Source organism: Saccopteryx leptura, chromosome 3 (genome assembly GCF_036850995.1).
Source record: "Saccopteryx leptura isolate mSacLep1 chromosome 3, mSacLep1_pri_phased_curated, whole genome shotgun sequence".
Classification (NCBI taxonomy): domain Eukaryota; kingdom Metazoa; phylum Chordata; class Mammalia; order Chiroptera; family Emballonuridae; genus Saccopteryx; species Saccopteryx leptura.
This window is the reverse complement of record NC_089505.1, coordinates 108,910,087-108,929,886: the sequence shown is the minus strand read 5'-3', so window position 1 is coordinate 108,929,886 and position 19,800 is coordinate 108,910,087. Positions and strand designations below refer to the sequence as shown.

The window sequence follows — 19,800 nt, the reverse complement described above, 5'->3', positions numbered from 1 at the left end:
ACTCACCTGGAATCCTGACTGGACCACCTACTGTGTGACCTTAGGAAAGTTACTTAACCTCTCTGAGCTTCAGTTTCCTGGTTGATTTATTTGTTCAAAAGAGATTTATTGATGGCCTGCTATACACCAGAAAATGTGGTAGATCCTGGAGACAGAACAAACATGGCTCTTACCCTCATGGGGTTTACTGTCTGGACATTAAGTAAATGGCATAATTGGTTGATCGTGGGAAAGAATTCATTATGGGGAAATATGTGGTGATCTGGAATAGTATGATGAGGGAGGAGATATTCTGTTTCTGGAAAAATCCTAGAGGAGTGCTTCTTAGACTAGGATCTTAAGGCTGAGGAGGGACCAGCCAGGCCCAATGACATAGGGAAGAAGGTTCCAGAAAGAGAAAATAGCATTTTTAAAGGTGCTGGAGCAGGGAGATGCTTGGTGCATCAGAAGAGCCAGGAGGAGATGAGGGTTGTTGCAGTGTTGGTGGAGAAACTGGTACCAGGAGAGGTCGCACAAGTCTTTGTCGGCCACGGGATACTCTGCTTTATCCTGAGCAACAGTGGGAGTCATTGAAGGTTCCTATGCAGGGGAGTGATGTCAGCAGGTCCGTGCTTTCTGGCTTCTGTGAAGAATGGCAGCTGGGGGGGAGGGACTTGGAGCTCAGCTGGCTTAGAGTAGAGCAGTAGTGAAGATGGGGGACTGAGTCAGGAGCCACTTAGGAGGACAGACAGGACTTGTGTGGGGTCCAGGAGGAGTTGGGGATGTCCCCCAGCTCTGGCAAGACGGCCCTGAGTGAATAGTGCTGTCACTCTTCAAAACGAGAACCTCTAGAAGAAGGCTGGGTTTAGTGCGGAGAGGACGAAGACGTCTCTTTTGGGCTGAGGTAGAGAACAACGTGGGATGGAAAGTGTGTGTGTGTGGGGGGGGGTACTGTAGGGCCATTATCTTTTCCCCAAGACCTGCTTCCCCTCTGTCACTCCTTGCTGTTGCATTGTCCACGTAGACGCCACAGTGTAGACTGGGGGCCTGGCCGGTGATTCCTCCATGCACTGGCTGGGGCCTGCTCCGTCTCCAGCGGCTCAGTCCCCGCTGTGCTGACACCGCTCCCTGGCCTTCTCCCCTTGAGGAGCCCCTCCCCCGATTGCATTCTCGGCCTCAGCTCCGGTGCCCTTGCAGCTGCCCTCTGCCCACTCAGTGTCACTTCTATCCCCAGTGTTCTCCACTCCCATGGAGCCAGTTCCCTCTTTGTACTGCTGACTCCCTGCCTTGCAGGCTCCAGATCCTCTTGACTTTGCTCCAGGCCATGGGCATGGCCATGCCTCAGGAACTCACACTGAGCATGGAAAGAGCCCAGGAACAGTGGCCAGTGCTGTCCCCCATCACCATCATGGTCATGTCATCATCATTGTCATTGTCATTAGCCCCATTGCCCGTTAGAGACCTCGCCACCCTCTCTTCCTCCCCCTCCCCCTCCCCTTCACTGCCCAGTCCCAGGAAGAGACCGCATCCTCTTGCTTCTCCCCCAGCCTGGCACGTGAATGTCTTCTCTTCCTTCCCTTCACTCCTGCTGCCATTGCCACTAGTTCAGGCTTCAATGATTGGAACACCCTCTTCGCTCTTCCCCTCGCTGCTGTCTGCCCACCTGCCACCCTCATCGCCTCCCAAGCCACAGCACCCATTCATCACACGGCGACCAGAGTCATCTCACTAAATCAGGTCTGGGATTATTCTCCCTGCTGAAAACCCGACAATGGCTCCTGACACCTGCGGGGTAGAATTTAAACCCTGACAGGATCGTCAGGCCTTTCTGAGCCAGTCTCTGCTTCCCTTTCCAGGTGGACTCTCCCACAACTCGCCTCCTGCGTCCTGCACTTGTGTGGTGGTGGAAGGCTGGCCGTTCGCAAGCACGCCACACCCGTCAGGCCACCTTGCCTTTGAACGCCCTGTTTCCTCTGCCCAGAACCCCATTGTTTCCTCCCTCCAGCACACTCTGACTCCTTTTAAATTCTTTTTTATTTGTTGATTGATTTTAGAGAGAGAAAAGAAGGGGGGGAGAGAAACATCAATTTCTTGTTTCACTTGTTTATGCATTCATTGGTTGAGTCTTGTATGTGCCCTAACCAGGGATTGAACTCACAACCTTGACATTGGGACGATGTTCTAACCAACTGAGCTACCTGGCAAAGACCTCCCAACTCCTTTCTCAAAGTCTAGGCCAAGTGTCCCTTCTTTCACCATGGTTTTCCTGATGTCCAAGTGCAGTCAGGATTAAACCACTGGGGCCAAGGGCATAGAACAGTTTCACCTGGTGTAGACAGGGCCAGTGCAGGACCGTTGGGGACCGGCAGGCCCGTGCATGCTGGGAATGACGCTGACAGATCTCCCGCTTGCTGACTGGCTCCTGTAGCTAATCTTTCTAGTGATGGTCACAGTAAAGTCATTTTACATCAAAAGGAGACTCCGAGACTCTGCCTTGGATGTCAGACTCCATTGCCTCATGCCAGAGAAGTACCCAGGGTGGAAATATCATGCAACTTTCATACAACAAATAAACAGCACCAGCAAACTGGATTTAAAGCCAAGCAAGGCAAATATGCTTTCCCTCTCTGCCTCCCTCCCTCCCTGGCTCCCTCCTTCCTGGGGCCTGGGCATCTAGATTAGGGGGAGCTAAGGAGGAAGGGAGGAGGCAAGGGAGACTAGAACCACAGCTCTTTTGGTATCCAAGGCCGTCACTATGCAGCCCTGACTTCCTGCCCAGCCCAGCTCTGCCATCCCTGACTTTCCATCTGCATTCAGATAACTCCAACCAGGAAGTCCCTGGGACCAGAGTCCTCTCACTAAATCAGGTGGGACACACCACACTGGCTCACCACACCTGCCTCATTCTTGCGTTTCCTCTGGGCACCCTCCCCGCTTAGGCCTGCCAGCCAGTTAGATCCTGGGTGAAACATGTCCTGCCTGGTTGGCATTGAAAACATAACCAGACTCTTGACTACATCTCACTAGGACCACCTGGTCCAAGCCACCCTCATCTCCCACCCAGATCATCCCCAGTAGCTTCTATGGGCTCTGCCCTCCATCCTATTCCTCTTTGGTCTGTTGTCTACACAGCAGCTGAAAGGATCATGCTAATCCACAGATCACGTCATTCTCTGCTCAGAGCCCTTGCTAGCTTCTCATCTGTCTCCATTAAAAGCCCAAATCCTTACAGAGGCTCTCTGTGGGGCCTCGCTGCCTGCATTCTCCTTGCTCAGGTCCCCCTGATGCTCTTCACCGCCTCTCTACACCGTCGCCTTTGTATTTGCTGCTCTGTCTGGAACGCTCTTCCCACAGATAGCCACATGGCTTCCGCTCTCTCTCCTTCAGGTCTTTGCTCACAGGGCACCTTCTCAGTGAGGCCCTTTCTGAAATGTCTGTGCCCCTCCCAGAACAGGGCGCCCCCCTTCCTCCTGCATTAATCACCACCTCGTGCACCAGAGGATTTAATTCTTTATCTTTGGTATTGCCTATTTCCCTCTGACTAAAACGTAATTTCATGAGAGTCGGCATTTTGGTTTGTTTTATTTGCAGATAAATAAATCCCCAGTACCCAGAATAGTGCCTGACACATAGTAAGCACCCAGTAAACATTTGCTGAATGAATGTCTCAGCACAAAATGCTGCTTCCTCCATGAAGCCGTTCCAAAGTCCCATGTGCTATCACTGTGCTTTGACACCTCAGACACCTCAGTTATAACAATTCCTGAGAGCCACCGTGTGTTTGCCTGGTGTCCCTGCTCTGAAACTCTCGGGGACAGGGATGAAATTGAGTTTTTCATAATGTAGTACTGACCCTAGCCCAGTGTTTGGCACACAGTAGGTGCTCTGTTAATGGGTATGGGAAAGAAACATTCACCTATAGAGTGAGGCCCCTTCATGTCTGTGCTCACACATGCCTGAGTTGGAATATAGAAATAGGCTTCTTCTCTTGAAATTGACTTTGACCCTGTAGATTGACATTAATAAGAATAACTCGGGGCCACAGAATACACTCCCTTTTACCTTCATCGCCCATGTCTTCTGTCTATCCAGCTGCAATCACAGTCTCTCCGGCAGGACATCCCACAGACACACCCAGTCCTGGTGTCTAAGACAGCACTCCTGGTGGCCTCCCACGCGAGGAGGCACGCCCCTCCTGGGATCCCTGCCCCAGCGAGCGGCACCGTTCATCCATCCACCCATGCTCGGCAGAAACCTGGAGGGCATCCCTCCCGGTTGCTGAGTCCTGCAGATTTTACTTCCTCAGTCTTTCTCCAATAAGTTCTCCCCCATACTCCCCACGGCCTTAGCTCAAATCTCATCCGGCCTCAGCTGGACATAGGGAACTACGGCCTACCCAGAGCATCCTGCCTACTCCCCAGCTCAGACCTCCTCGATGCCACAGCCACAGAGATCGCTCTGGAATGCAGATTCAGTCATAGTTCTTCACTACCTTTGATACTTAAGAAACAGAGGAATAAAAAGGAGAACTTAGCATTTGCTGGGCATCTACCATATGACAGTCGCTAGTGAATGCCAGGTACTGTCACATGAATTATCCCATTGTGTTATCACAACAAACCATTGTGTAGAGAAGCAACATGACTCTTAGAGAAATAAATTGCCCCGAGTCACATGGCTGGGAAATTGTGGAGCCTGAATTCAGATATAGATCTCTTGACCTTAAAATCCATCTTCTTTCTGCTGCAGTCCTCTGCTTCCAAATCCTTTTGGTTCTGTGTTCTCCGTCATGTTACTCCTTCTTCACTTTCGGTACCGTGGCCCATCATCCCTCTCTGTGTGATAAGCCTTCTAGAGCTACTTAGACATGCTTTGTGCTTTCATGCTTCTGTGCTTATGATATTTAGTTCCCGTATCTCTTAAATACCTTTCTTCTCTAGCTAGTGAACTCCTATTCATCCTTCAAAACCCAACTCTAATAGCACCTCCTCTCTTAAACTTTCCCAAATTAACTTACCCAAGCAAAATAATGGTTGCTTTACCTTTGTCCTCAAAGTGTGAATTGTATTCCTGGACAGAAGAGTTATATTGGTTAAGAGCATAGGCCCTGGAATCAGACCCAGGCTTAGAATTCCAGTTCCTTTCATCACTATGGGCTGTGTGTCGAATAATTTGCACTTTGGCAAATAATCGAATCTCTTGATGCCTTGGTTCCCTTGCCTGTAAAATAGAGATAATATTGTACTTTATCATTAGTAAGTCTTCATATGAAACACATAGAGAAGGTAGGATAGTGCTTCTCTGCTGCCTCTGATATACATCTGAACCCTGATACTGCACTTTTCCTTTCCTTCCGCGTTCGTCCGTGTCACTAACGTAGCAGACACTATGTGTATTACATTCACTTTCCTGCAGGCTCCCGGAGGGCAGGTGGCCCAGCTGGTAAGCAGCAGGGGAAAGATTCAAACTGAGGTCTGCAATAATTCAAAAGCCAGTGCTGTTAACTATTATATGTGAGAACATGTTCCTCGGATCACTTTTTCTGAACATCAAGTCTCAGCTGGGAGCAGTGCCAGCTTATGCTGCAGGGATGAGTGAAACATGGTCCCCACCCTTGGGGACTCCTAGCAGGGCTCAGAACCTCGAGTGGAAAACAACAGGCCATCCAAACAGTGCGAGGTGCCGTGTCTGAAGTCAGATACATTGCCAAGGGAGCCCAGAGGAAAGAGTAATTTCTACTAGCTTGGGGAAATGAGGCTTTGCTAAGAGGTGGCATCGAGGTTGGGTCCCAAAGTGTAAGAGGAGTGGCCCTAGACAAAGGACGTCCTCGGCAGAGGGAGCCGTGTGAGCAAAGGGCCCTGAATATGTGCAGCGTTGAAACAGAGCTGGCCTGGGGACAAGGGACAAGAGGAAAGGTCGCAGAGGTCCAGCCAGGCTGTGATGAGCTTGGGACAACCCTTTGACTTGTGCCCCAGGGAATGGAGTGGGGTTTTTGTTTTGTTCCATTAGTCTGAGGTTTACTAAGATCTGGGGGGAGGAGCCGCCCGTTCACCACAGGTGTGACTGCGGAAAGAAATGTGACAGCTGGTTTTGCCGTCCTTCCCAGTCATCATGGAGCAGTGTGGGGTGGCAGTTATGAACGTGCTCTGAAGGGCAGAGTTCGAATCCTGGCTCATTCTCTGTGTGACCACAGACAGGTTACTTAACCTCTCTGAGCCTTGGTTCCTTCATCTGTTCGGGAAAATTCTCAGGACAGGGCCTGGCACATGGTATGGGGCCATGAAGGGTTGGTATCATTATTGTTAGGCCAGTTCAGATGGGGATCTAGGCCCATCCTGTCGGTGCACTGGATTTCAGGACTCTCTCGCCTTCTCGTGGGCGAAGCACACGCTGAGTCCCAGGGCCTGCCAACAGGACCAAGTCACGCGAGCCTCTTGTCTCTTGCCCACAGCGGACGATGCCTGTGGCGGGACCCTGCGTGGCCAGAGCGGCATCATCTCCAGCCCGCACTTCCCCTCGGAGTACCACAACAATGCCGACTGCACGTGGACCATCCTGGCCGAGCTGGGGGACACCATTGCTCTGGTCTTCATTGACTTCCAGCTGGAGGACGGTTATGACTTTCTGGAAGTCACGGGGACCGAAGGCTCCTCCCTCTGGTAAGCTCCATCCCCACCCCTGCCCCCTGCCACGGTCGGTGCCTTTCTGGGCGCAGTCTCCTTAGCCCTGGGACCTGCAGCCTAAGGTCCCTTTGCCACTTCCCACACCAGCTTGTTGGAGAGTTTTCCTTTCATTACAGTGAGGCATCCCTGCATATTTTTAGAGCCTGGGTAAATTTTTACAGTGATTTTGCTATCTGATTTGAAGCATGTCCTTGCTGAAGAATTTCTTGATGGGTTTTTGGTAGAGTAACTTGCATTTAGACTAGAAATGTTCTGGTCTCAGGACGTGGGAGAGGGTCTCAGTGAAATGACTTTGAAATATAGCTCCATTTCTGGAAGATGTGTTCATAGCTTCGAACACGGAATAGAACCGTAAGTGACGATTGCTTTTCCCACTCCTGGGGCCCTGAGGCTGGAAAGACTTTCTGTCTGGGTCTCTGAAGGGAAGGCCCGACCTGCTCTTGGTCACTCCGGTTTTACTGAGAAGCATGGCTTTGCAGCGGTGCAGTCCACCAGCTGTGGGGACTCTCAATGCTGACGAGCCCGGAGAAGATGGGTGCTGGAGACTTCCTGGCCTTAGTTGCTTGTAGTCTTCTAGATTTGGACCCACGGGGTATGTCCAATCTGAGGCTGGCCTCAGGAAGCGCCCAGCTTCCGGTTTTGGTGACAAGCCTTGGGGTGATGGGGTGATGGTGTGGCACTTCAAGTACTCTCTCGTCTTGTTCTTGTGGCTGTGTTATCAGGGCATGGGGGGGGGGGCTGTGTCAGCACATCAGAAGCCAACAGAAGGATGTGTCCAGATGTGCTTCAGATAAGATTGGCGTCTTTGCAGCCTTCATAGCTGCACAGTGTTGGGAAGGCAGGGTGTGGTGCCCACAGAGGGCATAGGACACGTCATGATGACTGTTAGTGAAGTGGGAAGTCGGTAACCACCGAGTACGGTGATCAGTGGGACTGAGGAGGAAGGGGTGAGGGGGAGGGCGGGAGGCAGAAGAGGAAACCAGGAGGCACATTCATTGAATACCTCTTCTATCCCAGGTTTATGTGCTGTAATAGAAACACAAGTTGATTAAGACATGATCTTTTGAGGGGAAGAAAATAAGATGAGCCCATGGTAGGAGCCAAGTATGACTATTGGAATGAGATAAAGTGGAAATGGACTCCTCCCAAAATGGGGACTCTGAAGTTTGGGGACCAGCGTAGCCCAGAGAACTTCCCAGTGCCGTGAAAGGCGAGCGGTGCAGTGGAAGACTATGGTGTCAAATGCTTGTCCGTGAACTCAGCCAGGTCATGTACTACACTGGGTGGGGTATGAAGAGAAGCATGCGTGAGCCGAACAGTGAGGTTGCTGTGTGGAGGTTGATGTTCTAGTCTAGGGGCCATGCTGGACCTTGGGATCTAGGAGTTCGGTTAAAAGTCTAGATGACCCTTCTCTGAGCTGGAACCACAGTGACCTGCCCCGTCTAAAGACCCTCTGTCCCCCTGCCTCTTTTTGTAAAAAATCTGTTTTTCTGATTATAGATGTAATACATATATGCTCCTTATACAAAACAAGAAAAATAGAAGAAGTTATAGAGAAATGAAGGGCACATATTAAAATTTTGATGTATTCTCCTTCAGCTTGTTTTGCCTAGATCAAGCTAGCTGGCTACTTAAATATATTTTAATATTACAAAATTAGGATCTTACTATACCTGTAGTTTTGTATTTTTAACCTAGCATTAGGTCATGAAAATCTTTTGATATCATTACAGATGCTTCCAAAATACAGGTAGGCATGATAATAGTATCATATATTGAGCATTTACTCTCAACATGTGGCGGGCTGGTTCTAAGCTCTTACAGCTATAATTTTATTTCATCTTTATAAAAATTCTAGGAAGTGGGTAGCATAATTTTCTTCCTTTTACCGATGGGAAACAAAAATGAGGCCCAGAGAGGGCGTGCGACATGCTTGAAGTCACACAGCCAGGAAGGTGGAGTTGGGATGCAACCCCAGGTTAGCCGGCCTTGAAAGCCTATCTTCTTAGCCACGACAACACTGAAGGATTGCCCTGGCTCTGTGGCATTCCCTCATCAGATTTGTGCGAACTTGACACATCAGATCTCTTGTGAGGTTGTTTCCAAGTTTTCACTTCTGCAAACAGATGCAGAGATAAACATCCCCGCCCGTCCCCTCCCTTCCAGTCTGAAGGCCTCCTCAACTCCCTTGTTTATCCGTGGGCCGGACATCTCCCACCTCTCTGCTCCCCAGGTGTGGCTCGACACGTTGTCCAAACTTCTGGAGTGAAACAAATCTGAAAGAATGTTCCTTTTCCTATTAAGTCACTCAGTGGGGAAGGAATTAAGCAGAGGAAATCGTTAGGGGAGTCATTCAGAACTCTTTGCTATAAGATTAAATCGTAATTATTTACAGGGTTGGTATCCCCACTGCCAGGCAGGATGCGCTTCTTGTTCTGATTTATCCTTGCATAGCAGTGACGGATAAACAAACGGGGAGGCGCAGGACGTATGTGCGAAGAACCCGCCCCCCCCCCCCCCCCCCGTTCCTTTATGGATCCCTGGATTCCTGAGACGGGGCAACACTGCTGGTTTATGAGTGCGCTTGCTGTCACCAGCTTCCGCTAAGATTTTAGGACGTGCTCTTGAGTTTCTGCCCCAACGCACAGGAAGACGGCAGATCCTGTTAGAAAAGATGAATTTGAGCAACTCGGATTCTGAGAAGACAGACATCTTTGAGAGGAGAGGAAAAAACAAACAAACTCCACCACCTCCCTCACGGAATAGGAGGGCCCCACCGATTCGGAGGAGCGGGCGGCGGCACGCAGTGTCCTGACTCAGTGTCCACATGCCTCTCCTCCCCCACCTGGGATGACCACAGGAGAGTTTTAATTAGGGTTCTGGTTGTTTGAATTTCACGGACCAGTAAAATTTCCAAACGGTTGGGGAAACATAGGGTTGGTAAGTTTTTATTTTTTCAAGTAAGGATATTAGGGAAAAGCCTGCCAAATCCTCAGAACATTATTTCATAAAACAAAGGACAATTCAAAGCCAAAAGCGTGGCAGGATCTACCCCACTGGCAGGCTTGTGCGGACATCGGGAGAGACATAGTGTAGTTGGTGGAGCATACCTAAGTAGCACTGTGTGTCCGTAATTGTAGGGCCACCTGATGTAGACACATCAGTCAGTGGACATCTACTTCCTGTTTGGGGGTCCATGACAGGCCTCCGGGAACTCGACAATGCATATTTTGTTTAGGAAAAGGCTGCTTAGAGTGAGCACTGAACCCTTAAGTTAATTGTTTTGTTTGTTTGATTTTTGGTGATTGTCCATGAGCAAAAGCTGGGTTTGAACTGATGGAGAGTTACAATCCCGACAGTATATTTGGTATTATTCCCTCACTAAATGCATACACACAGAGACGAGTCAGCCCTGACACGCAGCCCTCCAAGTCCCTGCCCTGTACTCGTCAGCAAGTCAACCCCCTGCACACGCGCACTCCTATCTCTGGTTCACTGAACTCAGTTCAGGGGCCAGATTTTTGCTCACTGACCCTTCCCAGGTGGGGCCCCATCCCTCCCCTCAAATTCTAGGAAAATACTCTACCTCATTCCTCATGAGGCCTCTGGACTTTTCAGAGGGTTGGGACTGAGAGATGCAGAGACCCCTTCAAACCCAGGGTTCTGGGTCCCTGGAACCTAGAGTTCCCTGGAGGGTATCAGGATTGTGTTATTGTGATGAGTAGAAGTGATTGCCCGTTACAGACCCAGCCTCTCCACTGGGGAGGAGATCGGTAAATGAAAGTCTCTCCCCACCCCTTCCTCTGCCACAAGCTCAGCACTCTCCATTTGAGTCTCTCCAGACTCTTCCTCTGGGCTACAAGGAAAGAGAGAAAACCAGACGTCCTCTTCCAGAATAGGAAGTGGTCCGTGTCGTCCCTCTAGGTTTAGGCCTGGAGCCTGCATCTTGGTACCTGACTGGGGAGAGACAGCCAGCTTGGGAGTCAGATGGACTTGGGCTCAGAACTCAGATCCACCTCCTAATACTTATGTGATCTTGAGGTGGTTAGTTACTCGCTCTCTGAGCCTCAGTTTCCACATCTGAAAAATGAGCTCATCATTCTAGCTTGCAAAACACGTTGAAAGGGTTATGTATACTGCGACCTGGTTCATGGTCAGTATAATGCTCTGGGGTGGGGACCAGAGTCAGGGGCTCTCTCTTTAAGGGGGAAAGGTTAAGTGAGGCATCTCTAGCTACTCGGAGCTTCATTGGCCCCATTCTTGGTGCTTCCACAGAGGCCACTTTCCTAGCCTGCCAGCCCCGTGGCCTCACCCCAGGCGGAGAGGGACAGCCTGTCACTCTGGCTCAGCCCCCAGAGGAATCGCTTCTACATGCAGGTGAGGTGGACTGGCGGAGAGCCCCTGGGTCAGACCAGAGGATGCCCGTGCAGGGGTCAGAGGGGCAGTGGCTTTGTTGACAGTGGCTGCCCAGAGCTGCACTTTATGCGCACACTGCGGGCAGCATTCCCTCTGCTCTGCCTGGCCCCAGCCCCAGAGTGACCTCGTAGCTGCTGCTTTGTTAGAAGAACAGAAGAGAATTCAACTCATTCAGCCAGCACTGGCTGCTCTAGGCAGGTCTCGGAGCCGGGGAGATGGATCCCCACCGGGAATCAGGCACAGCCCCTGCCCCTCGGGGCCCACTCACTAGGGGAGGAGGGGCCGAGAGTATGGAGTGATGTTCAGGAACATAACTACCCAAGACAGAGAAGGGAGCACATCTGTCTGGGCCCTCGTGCTGCTTCTGGTTAAGGAGGCTGCAGAGTCCAGTTGCTCCTTCCTCTCTTCCCCTTCTCTTTCTGTTTCTCTCCTTGTCCCTCCAGTGGCAGTTTTCCCTCTAGCAGGGAGGGCAGGCCGAGACAGACCTGTGCCCAGAAGTCCCCTTGTCCTGGGGGCCAGTGGAAGTGCTTTTGAGTGTCAGTGGGGGTGGGTATGGCGGAGGGAGTTCAGAGCTCCTTCCCACATGTGGGATGGCTGCGCTGACCCTGGAACCACACCCAGCTCGTTGCTTGTCACCTCTGGGAGTCAGTCTCTGTCAGTGATGTCCAGCCTCCCCTCCTTGCCCCCTTCACTTCGGTTTTTATTCTTTGTTTCATTCTGATCATTTGCAATCCATCTGCCCCTTCTCTATGTCCCCACACCCCAAGCCAACCCCCCACAGACCTTTATATGACAAACTTGCCTCTATCAAGTGTTTAAACTAGCCTTGAAGGGTGGGTACCACTTGATATGAGAGGTGATGGACCAGGGAGGGCATCATTCTAGAGCTGCTGGCTGGTCCTCTTGGCCAAAATGGGAACTCCCCTGATCCCTGAGACACAGGACCTGGCAGTAGTCCCCAGGATTCTCATGGGAAAATACTGTCCACCATGCTCCTCCCCCTCATCGCCACCACCGAGGCTCTGCCAACTACCTCTGCGCCCAGGCCGCCCCCTCCGCCTGGAGACGACAGAGGAAAGCCCGCTCTGCCATCTGGATTTCCCTGGCCCTGCCCGCAGGCACTGCCCGATAGACTCCGCTGCTTCTGGAAAGAGAATTCCCCCAAAAAGCAGCTCAGCCTACTCTCCGGACCCAGCTTTGTGGGATGTCTCCACGTTGTTCCCCTTCATTCGCCTGCTTTTGTTTTTCTAGGTGGGGGCGCGACAACTCTTCCCTGCTTTACAGACACTCAAGTTGGAAATTTTGCAAGCAACACTCTTTTTCCTCTTGAAAGACCTCATTTTAATTATTTAGCATTGTACACATGGATTTGGAGCCGACGAGGGCCATGTGATCTCATGACTTTTAACTAGATATTTCATTCAGGAGCCATTAGGTTCAGATATAATTAGAACGAGAACAGCACGCCAGTGGGGATTTGTTAATAATAACTATTCACTTATTTCTTCATTTACATATACTTTATCAAACCATTGGCTTAGATCATTTATGTTTTCTGTTACTTTCCCCCTATTTATTTTCAGTAATCATTTATCGAGAGACTTCTGTGAACGAGGCTCTCCTAGGCGCCGAGGAGACAAAGGCACAGTCCCGTTCCCAAGGAGTTATTTATTCACTCCACAAATGTTTATGTAACATCTGTGCCCTGTGCTGGACCGTGGCACTCACAACCAGGGTGAACAGGCAGCATGTGATTAAATGCTTTACAATATCACGTGTTACATGCTTTTCTAAGAGGTATTAAGAAGTTCCCGTAGGGACTGAAAAGAGAAGTGTTAGTAGCTAGGATTTTTGTGGTTCAAGAAGTAGAAACTCACCTCCAGCTAACCTAAGCTAAAAGGGGAATGCGATGACTTCTCTAATGAAAAGTCTAGGGGTTGCTTTCAGGCACTGCTGGATCAAGGTGTACGGATAATGTCATCTGAATCTGCTTCTCTCCCTCCCAAGGCTTTGCTCTCCTGTGTGTTGGCTTTATTTTCAGGCTAGTTTTCCCCAATGTGGTAGCAAAGGTGACCGCCATCCTACTGGTTTAGCAATCCCTGAAGGGACTGTAACTTTCCTAATTATTCCCATGAAAGCCCCCAGAGAAACTTTGATTGAACTAGATTGAATCATGAGCCCAGGCCTCACTATCAATATAGCCAAAAGGTCTTATCATTGGCCAGCCCAGCCCACACGGCGGCTTTCTGCCCCAGCCAAGCCTCATGCTTGGGAGTGGAGGAGGGTTGGTTCACCAAAGGAAAACTGGGTCACTAGGAGAAAAAAGCAAAGGATGTCCTATGAAAAAAGTTGTCAGTCTGCCTATCATGATGGAGGGGAGGACTGAGATAAACAAGTCCTAGATGGGGTGACTTGTGAGTTGAACTAGGGGGTAAGAGCTTGCCACCAGCATGGAGCAGGAAAGAGCCTCCGTGTGTCTGGGGCACTGCAAGTGTGTTTTGGGGTGCAAGAGAGCAATGGCAGGATGTGAGGCCGGAAATGAGCACAGGAAGAGCATGGGTCATGCAGAACCTGGTTCCACGTTCGTGAACAGGGAGAGGATTCCATAGAGTGAGGAAAGCTTTTGAAGGGTAAGCAGAGAAGTCACATGGTCCCTCTGAATTCTAATCGAGTCCAAAACTAGAAGACTGAGAAACCAGCGGTAAAACTTGTATGTGACCGCTCAGGCAAGAGATAATCCGGCTTTGAGTTATTTATGGCGGCTGTGAAAGGATGGACAGGAGGGGGTGGCGTCAGAAAACTATCGTGAGCAGAACTGGCTGCTTTGAGGGGTTCCTTGGGAAGGAGGAGCCGAGGCAGAGGAGGAATCTGGGATGATTTCCAAGTTTCAAGGTGGATGACTCTGGTGGGATTTTTCTTTATCAAACAGAGGAACACAGAGGAAGGAGCAGGACTGGGGTTGAGTGGGGGATGGTGACACTCACTGGCCTCCCCAGCACCACATGGGCACAGAGAGGGAAGTCAGGGTCACAGCGGGGAAGGAGATGAGCTTAGATACAGGGACCAGGTTCCCTTGATTACTGGTCTACTCAGTCTCTGAGATAAGACTGGTAGAGGTGGTCAGGGAAATCAGCAGCTATTCCTGAAAAGTTTGGTGTTCAGGTAAATGCTCTGGCAGGGCTTTGAGAAGTCATCTTCAGGATCAGCGCCAGCATGGTCTTTACTCAGCAGTGCCTCCACCCTGACAGTCAGCCTTCATATCTGCATCTTTCCAACACTTTCCCATTATAATTCAATCAAACCACATAGGACTCTTCTAATGCCTGACATTGGGCTTGGCCCTGGGAATACAATGGTGGAGGAGGGAGATAAAGCCTCTGCCTTTGTGGGACTTCTGGTTTATTAAGGGGGGGACTGACATTGAAAAAACAACCACAAAATAAACGTAAAATACACTTGTGATGAGTGTGATGAGGAAAATGAACAGGATGAGGATTAATAACAGTAAGGACCCTGTTAAGATAAAGGGGTCATGAGGAGCTTCTCTGAAGGTGTAGGGTTGAGGCTGAGATCTGCCTGTGGAGAAGGAGCTGCCGTGGGAGGCATCTGGGGATCAGCGTTTCAGGCACAGGGAATCGCTCATGCAAAAGCCCTATCCTTACAGCGCCCCTCTTTGCCCTTGAACTTCATACATGGAAGTCGCATCGGCTGAAAGCCTGTCCTCTGGGATTTCATCCTGTCGGAGTGTCAAGAGCAAAGCAGGGTCAAGGACTCAGGCTGCAAGAGATAACTCGGGAAGCCGCTGAGATGGTGCATGACTGAGGCTGCTGACCCCAGCGGCACCTTGAACTGGGAAGAGGAGGGATCTGTTTCGGGCAAGACTCCGAGCCTCCTGCCGTTCCCGGGGCTCCCTGAGGCCCCTGCTTCCCTCTCTTCCCGCCACATCCCAGTGCTTTAAGCCACCCCAAGAAGCTATTCTCTTCTGATGGAGCCCATGAAATTGCATCTGTTGTAGCCATCAGGAACCAGGCCATAAATAACGAGCCCTTTAAAATCTCATCTCCCCTATCTCACAGAGTTGGAAATAGCATTACAAGCTCTGCAGCCGAATGGTGGGAAAGGATTAGTGCCCTCGCATGCTGCTGGTACAAACATGTCTAGAGAGCCAGGACGAGGGCTCCCGCACACTCTCTAGAGTATCAGCGTGACTTCCTTGTTCCCACCGGTGAGAACTTGCTCTCGGAAAGCAAACAAAAGCCACGGCTGGAATGAGTAGGAAGTGAGCCCAGTTGTCCGCGGTCCATCCGTCTGCACAGCAGCTCTGCTAAGAGCTTGTGTTTTGGCAAAGTACTGCACGTGGAAAGTTGAGGCCGGGCAGCTGGCCTGCCCCTGTGGGTCTGACTGTGTGCAAAGGTTTGTACTAAGCGTGTCATCAGCGCAGGGGCCCATGCCAGGACCATGAAGGACAGCGGGCAACACAATGTTCTCCTCACTTCTCTCAAGGAGCTGGCAGATGCCTGATGGTGCCACTGAGACAGATGGAAGGAGCTGTCCTGGGCCCCTCCAGAGGCCCCTCATTCTGGCAAGGCCTGCCTTCCTGGGTGATGTCATTGATTCCGAATGTTCAAGGCCCCAATCCTGGTCTTCGTTTTCACTCCTGGCCCTGAACGTTTATCCCACTCACTCTTGGCTTCACCTATCCCATGTTTCACACTGGTTTTTGCCTGCCTCTTGCTCCTACAACCCCTTCTGGTTTCCATAGACTGACATAAGGTCCTTGGTTCCAGCTCAAGCCTATATTTCTGATAATCCCAGCTTCTTCTCATCCCAGTGGCTGGTATGTGACACCTGCAGGCTCGCCAAGGAAGTGGCATTCGCGTAGAAAACGAGCCTCTGACAATCTGATGAAATGGCAAGATGGTCACTGTTGAACTCAACAGATTCTGCCATTGGGGAAGCCAGTGGGCGGGGTCGGTTTTAACAAAATGGAGAAGCTTCATAGAAGAATCGAACTCCGGTATCTCTGTGAATTTCTCATCCAAGTTCTTGGGAGAGTGGTCTACTCCTTCAGTCCTTCACCTGCTCCACCAGGTCTTCTACTCTCAGCCTTCCCCTGAAGGCTGTTCACATAAAGTCATCCTCAGAAAATCGCCCCCACCCCAAACGCTACCACTCCCAGTGCCAAGTACAGTCTCATCTTACTGGGTACTTCCTTGTTTCTTTACACTGTTGGACATTTTCTCTTTTTGGGACTCTCCTTTCTCTTGGCCTTCATGCTGCTCGCTCTGATTCTTCTTGGACCTCGCTGGCCATCCCTTCTCTGTTGCCTTTGATGTCTGCTCTTCCCTTACTGCTTTGCCCACTCCACACCTTCCCCCTTGGTAATTTACTTCCTTTCTTGGTTTCAAATACAGGCAGTCCCCGGGTTACAAACAAGATAGGTTCTGTAGGTTTGTTCTTAAGTTGAATTTGCATGTCAGTTGGAACAGATATATTTACCTATTAAGTGCAACTTAGACAAATGTTTGTCTTAGTATAGTGTTTATTTTTACCTTCCTGTGCATATGAATATTTAAACATTTTCCAACCTACAGAAACTATTTCATTTCGTAATCCAGGGACTCTCCGTACCTCCTATTTGTCATTCTCAAATCTGCCTCCCTTAGCCCAGCCTCTCCACTGAGCGTCTAACTCAGGGGTCGCCAGACTTTTTACACAGGGGGCCAGTTCACTGTCCCTCAGACCATTGGAGGGCTGGACTATAAAAAAACTATGAACAAATCCCTATGCACACTGCACATATCTTATTTTAAAATAAAAAAACAAAACAGGAACAAATACAATATTTAAAATAAAGAACAAGTAAATTTAAATCAACAAACTGACCAGTATTTCAATGAGAACTATGCTCCTCTCACTGACCACCAGTGAAAGAGGTGCCCCTTCCGGAAGTGCGGCAGGGGCTGGATAAATGGCCTCAAGGGGCTGCATGTGGCCCGAGGGCTGTAGTTTGGGGACCCCTGATCTAACTGTACAGCTAACTACTTGGTGGACATCACCTTGATGTCTCACCAATATCTCCAGCTCAACCTGTTCCAGCCTCACTCATAAGTAACTCCTAACATGGCCCATGTGCTTCCTTTCTTGGTTTAGGGTACCTTCCTACACCTAGTTATCCAAAAATCTGGGACTCATCTCTGTTTAGTCCAGCTCTCTCACCAGCTACAGTCAGTCAATTGCTGAAGTCTCCTCCTGCACCTCTCCTAGCACATCTCTGCATCTCCACCACCGCTCCCCCAGTTCAGCCCATCACCGTCTCTTTGTGGGTTGTCATAGCCTCCTTACTGCTCTTCCAGCTTCTTGGGCTCTCCAATTTGTCCTCCCCACTGCTACCAGAATGGTTTAATTAAAATGCAGATCTGACATGCTAAGCCCAGGCAGAAGCTTTCAATCATCTTGCATTGCCTACAGACTATAAAGTTTCAGCCCCTGATAGGGCAGGAGAGGGTCTTCTTGATCCAGCTCTTGCCCACCACCCCAGTCTCATCTCTTACCACTTCCTTCTTTGAACTCTCATTAACCCTAAGATTCAATGATATAACATAGCAAAACTTGCTTTCTCGCTCATGCTACATGTCTGTCATGGGTCTTTGGAAGTGATTCTGATTGACATGTCATGCAGGTGGGTGTCCAGGCTCAAGGAGGTTTCACCATCACACGTGCACCATCAGGGATATGGGGCCGCCCCCAAAGCTATAACAGGGGCATAGAGTGGAGAAGCTAACCTGTGCTTTTCACTAGCCCAGCCCAGATATGATACACACGGCTTCCAGCTCACGTTTCATTGGCCAGAAGTAGTCACATGGTCCAGCATAGTCACAAGGGAGCCAGGAAATGTAGTGAACAGATGAAATGCCTGCTCAGCCAGTATCTTGGCTACACTACATGTTTTGGTAGACAAGATGTCCTGGCTCCTGTCAAAGGTCAGCACCCCTCTGTATGTTCCAGATGTCATTATCCCCAAAGATTTTCCTACTAAATTCATCTCTTTTTCTTTTATTAATTTTTTCTTCTCTCTTGAACACTGTTAACAGCATAAAGACACATTCCAACAGTGTGGTGCTGCCAGGAGTGGTGGGGAGGGGAGGTAGAGGAGGGCATGGGGATGATACATAGTGATGGACAAAGACTTGGGGGGTGCACACACAGGGCAGTGTGCAGAGATGTGTTGTGGAGCAGGAACCTGAAACCCGTATGATTATGTTAACTAGTGTCATCCTAATATATTCAATTAAGGGGGGAAAAAAGACGCGTCCTAATAGCTACCATCTAAAATCAAAATCAAAACAGCACGCACCGAACTCCCCCATTATTTAACCCCATTCAGCTCCCACCAATTGCTGAGACGGGTCCCTTCCTCAGTTCTGCCCTGCCGACCATTAACACTGACTTTGCTCAGAGTGCCAGTGACCTCCAGGTTCCAAATCCAGTGTGGCTTCTCCATCTTTATGTGAATGTGATCTGGCCTCTTGGCAATACGTGACTCTGGTCATCGAAGCTTCCTGGACTCTTTCTTTCTCGTGACTAACTTGAACCACAGACCCGCGGCCGTTCCTTCTCAGTCTCCTCACTGCTCGACCCCTGTCCAGCCTTTACATGCCGATACCCCGGGGACCGTCCTCTTCTCTTCCCGTCTGCCTTCTTTCCCGGGTGACTCCGGCTGATCACAGGCTGTCTTTCAGTATCCTCTGCATGCCAGTGGTTCTCACTGAAATGTCCATCCCCGATGGGTTTTTTTTGGGCTCCATATCTATTAACAGGAATCTCAAAATCTTCCAAGCAGCCTTTTTTTTTTTTTTTTTAATTGCAGTAAAATGTTCATAATGTAAACGTTACCACTGTACCCGTTTGAAGTGTACAATTCAACAGCATTAAGCCCATTCACGTTGTGGTACAGCTGTCACCACCCTCCAGCTCTAGAGCTCGTTTCACCTTCCCAAACTGAAACTCTGTACCCGTTAAAGAATAACTCCATCTTCTCCCCACCTTTGGTACCCACCACTTTTTCCTGTCTCTATATATCTGACCGCTCTAGGTACCTCGTGTAGGTGGGATCGTTCAGTATTTGTTCTGTGTTTGTTTCTTTCACTCAGCATGTGTTCATGGCTCCCTGAGGGAGCACGTGTCCGAGTTCCCTTTTAAGGCTGCATAGTATTCCCTGGTGTGTATGTGCCACATTTTTTATATCCATGTGTGTATCGATGGGCATTGGGTTGTTTCTCATCCCCTCCTAACCCTTAACCTCTTCCTCCCCCTCCCTTCACCCTGTCTACTCCCAAAAGGAAGCTGCTTCTGCCCATTCGATGTCACCAGCGTCTCTGGCTGCTCAGTGGCCTTCTCTCCCAGCTCCTATGGCTTCTATAATCCATCCTCCATATAGTACAGCAGCTGGGCAGACCGGTGTTCATACATCAATCCGTGCCTCCCCAATTTAAGGCTTGCCAACGACTTTCCACCACACTTAGAATAAAATCCTGCAAGACTATGCTGTCGGGTCACTGCCCACCTCCCTGCCTCCCTTCCCCTTCCCCCTCAGGTCCACTCTCTGTACTGCGGCTGCCTTCACCCTCCTCCTGGCCCTTGGACGGACTAAGCAGTTTTCCTCCTCGGGTCCCTGCACTAGCTGCTCCCGGGGCTTACGATGGTCTGCCTTCAATTTCTT

General features: G+C 50.0%; 1 protein-coding gene across 1 annotated transcript in view; it reads left to right on the top strand.

Annotated features, from left to right (window-relative positions):
* The window catches only part of CSMD2 (CUB and Sushi multiple domains 2), a 597,382-nt gene that overhangs the window by 207,420 nt on the left and 370,162 nt on the right, over positions 1-19,800 (top strand). The window contains exon 5 of the mRNA XM_066375796.1: positions 6,431-6,638. Coding sequence (XP_066231893.1) covers positions 6,431-6,638 — 208 coding nt within the window. The remainder of the gene's footprint in view (positions 1-6,430; positions 6,639-19,800) is intronic.